Source organism: Cynara cardunculus (genome assembly GCF_001531365.2).
Source record: "Cynara cardunculus var. scolymus isolate 2C chromosome LG 5, CcrdV1, whole genome shotgun sequence".
Lineage (NCBI taxonomy): Eukaryota > Viridiplantae > Streptophyta > Magnoliopsida > Asterales > Asteraceae > Cynara > Cynara cardunculus.
Genome location: NC_037532.1, coordinates 33,233,081 through 33,240,063, shown reverse-complemented (window position 1 = coordinate 33,240,063; position 6,983 = coordinate 33,233,081). Strand labels below are relative to the sequence as shown.

The 6,983-nt window shown below is 43.4% G+C and overlaps 1 protein-coding gene across 1 annotated transcript; it reads left to right on the top strand.

Annotated features, from left to right (window-relative positions):
- Window positions 1–2,511: 2,511 nt before the first annotated feature.
- Window positions 2,512–4,646, top strand: LOC112513022 (uncharacterized protein K02A2.6-like). Its single transcript, XM_025119145.1, has 3 exons — window positions 2,512–2,617; window positions 2,780–3,904; window positions 3,946–4,646. The coding sequence occupies exons 1-3, from the start codon at window positions 2,512–2,514 to the stop codon at window positions 4,644–4,646; spliced, it is 1,932 nt and encodes a 643-aa protein (XP_024974913.1).
- The last annotated feature ends 2,337 nt before the right edge of the window (window positions 4,647–6,983 follow it).

Below are 6,983 nucleotides of genomic sequence, written 5' to 3'. Positions count from 1 at the left end.
TCCAGCCCCAATCTTTCATCCCCCCGACCTCTTTGCGTTTTAGTCGGTATCTGGCAGCAGAAGGCGCTGCCGTTCTTCACCCTTCGGAAACAGCAACAGCAACAACAGATGATTTTGGCTACTGTTTAGTTTTTTCTTACGGTTTTCTTCGTGCGGTAACAACAGCCACAACGGTGCTGTTACTGGACTGCTTCGCCAAAACATCCACGGCTGTTGATCTGTATTTCGTCTCTACGTCGAGCAAACAGCAGCCTCGGCTGAACTGTTATGGAGCCACTTCGGCAAAACTGCAGGCACTATCAGTCTTTTCCTTCGCAAGCCTCGCGTGAATAGCGGGTGCTGTTCTGTTGTTTCCATTCTGCTCGACCCTCCAACCGCGTACCCTTAATTCTTTCCCCGTCACTTGCGTGTTTTGGGACCGTTTTAGGCAGCAACAGTCGCTGCCGTGCCATCTCGCTAACAGCAAGCAGCAGACAACACCATTGTTGTGCTGTTTTTCCTTGGCTGCATCTCGTACCCATTCGGCAGACAGCAAACAGCACCCTTACGGTGCTGTTTTTCTTTGCGTCCTTTGCCCGATCATCAATCAGCAGGCGCGGTCGTGCTTTAGCGAACAACATACATCAAAACAGCAACAACAGTCGCTGCTGTCCGGTTTTCTTCGCTTACGCTGCGTCTATCGGATTAATCCCGAGAAATTAGGATTTCTTCTAAATCCTACAAGTGAGTTCACCCCACTCCTTTTTTTTATGAGGACTCATACTATTCGTGTTGGTGTGTTTTACTTATTATATGCCCTAAAATTTTATAGATTTTACTCACTTTAATGAAGAGAATGTTTTAGGTGAAAAGTGCATAAACTTGGGAATTTCATTAGTTATACTTGGATGAGTTAAGAAGGGACTTTAATCAATAAATGGGATCCATATCCTCACTGTATTTTCTCTTGGTCATAAAGCTAAAGAGAAAACCCCTTTTAGTTTCATATGGTATACCTTTCTAGTAAAGAAGGGTATTATATGCGATTAAGGAATCATATAAAGATCATGTTGTGAATAAGTGCCTTTATGCTTAAGTTATAGCCTTTGAACATGATATTATGAGGTAATGGATTACGGGCATGAAAGTCGTTTTGTTTAATCGTGTGAAGGATGATGTAAGTTGGATTTAGGCATTGTGATTATTATGTAATTTCCAATTCACCTTCTCACCCCACTCGGAAATAGGCATTGCGATTATTATGTAATTTCCGAGATAAAGAGCTTAGGATCACGATCGACTACATGACTGGTTTAGGTTGATGTCGATGGTATTAAACCTGTAAGTGATGCTCTATAACGTCGATTTATGACTTACTTTGTGTCTGTCATAACCAACGGTAAATCGGGTCTCCCCCGTCATCCTCGGATGTTCTGGCTCCTCCGCGTAATATTTTGGATTAATTGCTTTCTTACATCGTTTGAATTTATGTCAATCTGTATATATGTATAAATATATATATATATATATATATATATCCATATTTACAAGGTTTTATAGTTACCATTATTTCATTGATTGAACTTACTAGGCGTAAGCCTAACACTTCTTCTTGATATGGCTTGTATATCAGGTTCCTTTAGCTGCGGGGCTAAAAAGGGTTGAGAGGAGCGGTTGGTTCGTGAAAGGCTCTTTTGTAGTTATAGCCTTTGTTACTTTTAAGCGTTGCATTTGATGTTCGATATTTTTGGAGATTGATAAAAACACCCGTTTTTAATCTGAATATAGAATAATCTAGATTAGTAGGTTGTTATTTATCTTCTCAGTAGTTGTTTTGTAAACGCTATACTTTTACCTTTTGTTGGGTGGATTTTAATTCAAGATTTTGGTTCTCGTTTAATATTTTAGGTTTAAATTATCTTTTCTTTTTTTGGGTGTTACAAGTGGGTATCAGAGCACTAGTTTTAGTGAACTAGGTAAGGGATCATGACGCCTAGACTTAAGCTGAGATTGTAAATATTAATTGTGAGATGTGGGTAGAAACTTTTAAGGTAGGAGAGCACTAGGGTCATCGGAGCTACCCCGTTCATGAATTGTGACGATGGTGTTAAGAATTCTTATGTATAACCTATTCAAAATTTCACTTAGCTAATGCTATTTTGAGTAAGTTATTACACAAGCATGCTTGAACTTACTGTTATTACAAGAATTTATGAATGTTTCGGTAAGTATTATGTTAATCCCGTGTTCGTCCTATCATAATTCTCTTTCACTCTCTTGTATGACAGTCTTTAATGGTTAATACTCGGAGTAGACGGGATACCTCTCCGAAAGGTCATGCGGTAACTGAATCTACAGCGGATCAACCGCCTCGAATCACCATCGCAAGGGTTCCCCCTAGGCAAAACACCTTGGGCAGTGGAGATGACCACGTTCCCCAAGTCGACCTTGTCACCTCTAACCCCGTAATGGAAAAAAGAAACCCCAGAATCAAGAATAATGGGCACTATAATGAACGCCATAAACCGAGCCATGGCCCAACAACAAGAGTTCTTTATGAAGCTTTTGGAGGACATATATGGTAATACTCGTAAACATGAAGCAGTTGCCGAGAATGTAACTATGGGGGGATCCGGAGGTACGGGAAATTGAATCCCAACCCAGGAGCTAGCAACGATTAAGGCGAGACAAATGGGTAGAATTTGCTCTTACAAGACCTTCCTATGTTGCAAGCCACCAGAATTTGTGGGGTCAGATGATCCCGTGGTGTGCATGAATTAGCTCCGGGAAATCGAGTAAGCCTTCCGGGCTTGTGACTGTGACGAGGGGCAAAAAGTGAAGTTTGGCTCTCAAATGCTGAGGGGTGCATCTCTAACCTGGTGGAACATTGTCATCTCGACCATCGAGGTTACTGAATTGACCAAGATGAGTTGGACCACATTCAAGGAAAAAGTAATGGAAGAGTATTGCAATGAACAAGAGATGGATCGTATCGAAGAAGAATTCCGAACCCTGAAGAAGGGAAATTTATCAGTAAGGGACTACACCCGACTCTTTATGGAAAAGCTAAACTTGGTGGGACACGTGGCCCCAATGGAGAAAGATAAGATGAAAGCCTACCTTAAAGGACTACATGCGGACATGATGGTAATGGTTAGGAACTCAAGAGCTTCCACCCTCAGGGAAGCAATCGAAGAAGCCAAGGTCTTGGAATCAGTTTATGTTAAGGGAAATGAAGAAAGGATGTCGTGTGGTGAGAAGAGGAAGTGGGAAGGGCCCTACGCACCATCCAAAAAGCCAAATCACTTTAGCAACAACAATCACGGAGCCCATCCTAAACAAGAGACAAAATGGTGTCCCAAGTGCCGCAACAAACATCAAGGCCCGTGTAGCACCAACTCTACCCCCATCAAATGCTTTAAGTGTGGGAAGACAGGCCGCACGCGGAACAAGTGTCCAATCAAGGGACCCATATGTTTTGGATGCGGGGAACCGGGCCATTTCAAGAATGATTGCCAAAAGTTGAAAACAGGTGGGAGTCAAGGGAGAAAAGAGGGCGCCCCGAAAGCAATCGGTCGGGCTTTTCAGATGTCGAGAGAAGAAGCTAAGACGTCGACGGATGTAATGTCGGGTATGTTCACTGTTAACTCCGTACCTGCTCATGTCCTTTTTGATTCAGGTGCCTCATGTTCCTTTGTGTCCACTACATTCTATCAACACTTGCATACGCCACCTAGTACTCTAGAAGATGCGTTAATCATAGAGATAGCAAATGGTAGTCAAGTTTTGGTGCACGAAATTGTTAGAGATTGTGTTTTGGGGATTGAAGGAAAGGAATTTCGGGTGGACCTCATACCCATGGCTATAGGCGGATTCGATATCATAATCGGGATGGATTGGCTAAGAGATGCTCCTCATTCATTGCGTATGTGTTGGACACCAAGCTAGAGATAAGGAAAATTGAAGACGTGAAGGTGGTTAGAGATTTTCCTGACGTATTCCCGGAAGACTTGCCCGGTTTACCACCCGTTAGACAAGTGGAGTTCCAAATAGACCTTATTCCGAGAACCGCTCCAATTGATAAAGCACCTTACCGTCTGGCCCCTTTCAAGATGCAAGAACTGATGTCTCAGTTGCAAGACCTTATTGAGAAAAGATTCGTTAGACCGAGTTCGTCACTGTGGGGAGCTCCGGTCTTATTTGTAAAAAAGAAGGACGACACCATGAGGATGTGTATTGACTACCGAGGACTCAACAAGGCAACTGTAAAGAACAAATATCCTCTCCCCAGGATCGACGACCTTTTCGACCAACTTCAGGGAGCAAGTTGCTTCTCGAAGGTCGATCTTCGCTCGGGGTACCACCAAGTACGTGTGAAAGATGATGACGTGGCAAAGACAACTTTTAGGACACGTTATGGGCACTATGAATTCTTGGTCATGCCCTTCGATTTGACGAATGCACCAGCAGTATTTATGGACTTGATGAATCGGGTCTGCCGACCATTCCTCGACAAGTCTGTAATTGTATTCATTGACGACATACTTATTTATTCCAAGGACAAATCGGATCATGAACAACACCTTCGGGAGGTCCTCGAAATGCTAAGAAAGGAGAAGTTGTATGCAAAATTCTTCAAGTGTGACTTTTGGTTGAATGAGGTTTAATTTTTGGGTCATGTTGTCACTCGAGATGGGGTGAAGGTAGACCCATCCAAGATTGAAGCGATGATGAACTAGGAACCATCAAAGAGTCCATCAGAAATCCGTAGCTTCTTGGGTCATGCGGGATATTATAGGAGATTTATCCAAGATTTCTCCAAGGTTGCTTCCTCTTTAACGACCTTGACTAGAAAAAATGTGAAGTTTATTTGGACGGAGAAGCAAGAGCATGCCTTCAGAACTCTCCAAAGGAAATTGTGTGAAGCCCCGATTCTCTCCTTGCCGAAGGGGTCCGAAGACTTTGTAGTCTTTAGCGACGCTTCAAAAACGGGGTTGGGTTGTGTCTTGATGCAAAGGGGAAAAGTGATTGCCTACGCCTCAAGACAACTCAAAGATCATGAGAAGAACTATCCTACCCACGATTTGGAATTAGCGGCGGTGGTGTTCACCTTAAAACTTTGGCGTCATTACCTTTATGGTACCAAGTGCACGCTTTTTACGGATCACAAGAGTTTGAAGTATATTTTTGATCAAAAAGAACTAAACATGAGGCAACGACGTTGGCTTGAGCTGCTCAAGGACTACGATTGTGAATTTCTATATCATCCGGGTAAGGCAAATGTAGTGGCGGATGCTTTGAGCCGAAAAGAGTACGGTAGTGGGACAAAAGTTGTGCTCACCAGGATCGATATAATGTCCAACCTGATCGATCGGATCAAGGTCGCGCAATCTGAAGCGCTCCTGGAAGAAAACCTCAAGAGTGAAGTAATGATGAAACAACGCATGCTGTTGACAGAGGATGGCCATGGCTTGAAGCTTTTTCGAGGGCGAATATGGGTACCCAAGATTGGAGGTAATCGCGAACTGTTACTAGAAGACGCACACAAGTCTAAATACTCAATTCATCCAGGCAGCACCTAGATGTATCGGGACTTGAAACTGACATATTGGTGGCCAGTTATGAAGCTAGATGTGGCTCGTTACATAGAGAGGTGCGTGACTTGTTTGCAAGTGAAAGCGGAGCACCAACGACCTTATGGTAGCCTTCAATCCTTGGAGATCCCCGAGTGGAAATGGGAGCATATCACGATGGATTTCGTGACCAAACTGCCGAAGACCTTAAGAGGTCATGATACGATATGGGTGGTAGTTGACCGTCTGACAAAGAGCGCCCATTTCTTGGCTATGCGCGAATCGATGCCCATGGACAAGCTCGCCAGGTTATACATCGATGAAGTAGTCTCGCGGCACGGTATACCGTTGTCCATAGTGTCAGATCGAGATAGCCGATTCACCTCCCATTTTTGGAGTGGGTTGAAGAAAGAGTTGGGCATGAGAGTGAAGCTGAGTACGGCTTACCACCCTCAAACCGATGGCCAGAGTGAGCGGACCATTCAAACACTCGAAGATATGCTTAGATCTTGTGTTATCTACTTTGGCGGGAATTGGGATTCCCACCTACCCCTGGTGGAGTTCGCCTACAACAATAGTTATCATTCCAGCATCGGAATAACACCATTTGAGGCTTTATATGGTCGAAAATATAGGACTTCTGTATGTTGGCTTGAAGCGGGTGAGAAACAATTCGCCGGCCCCGAAATCATTCAAGATACGACCGATAATGTGAAATGTATTCAGGAACGTTTAAAGGCGGCACAGGATCGACAAAAGAGCTACTCAGACAAGAAGAGCCGACCAATAGAATTTCAAGTGGGCGACCGCGTAATGCTAAAGGTGTCACCATGGAAGGGAATTATCCGTTTTGGAAAACGTGGGAAGCTGAGCCCCCGTTTCCTTGGACCGTTTAAAGTCTTGGCTAGGGTGGGACCTAAGGCTTACAAATTAGAACTAGTATCAAAGATGGCCGGAATACATAACACATTCCATGTGTGTTACCTTCGTAAGTGCTTAGCGGAAGAATAAAGTGTTATTCCACTTTCGGAAATTTTTGTGGACGAGACCAACCGGTGCGTTGAGGAGCCGGAGGCCATCCTAGAAAGGAAGATTAAGGTGTTGAGACACAAAGAAATTGTCATGGTTAAAGTACAATGGAAACATCACCGAGGGTCAAACGTAACGTGGGAAACGTAAGAGGATTTAAAGAGGCGTTATCCTTACCTTTTCAAGTGAACTAAAATTTCGAGGACGAAATTGAACCCAAGGTGGGAAGGATTGTAACACCCGAAAATCTTTCCCTTTTTCCTACTCTGTGCGCATCAAGGGTTTTCGTCCCGTTGTTGAGGTACGTGTTTTAACCCACGTATTTAGAGCTTTAGTCACTCTAATTCCTTTAAATTCTTCTTTATTAGTATTTCTGCATAYATTTTATATAAGTATTTTTTT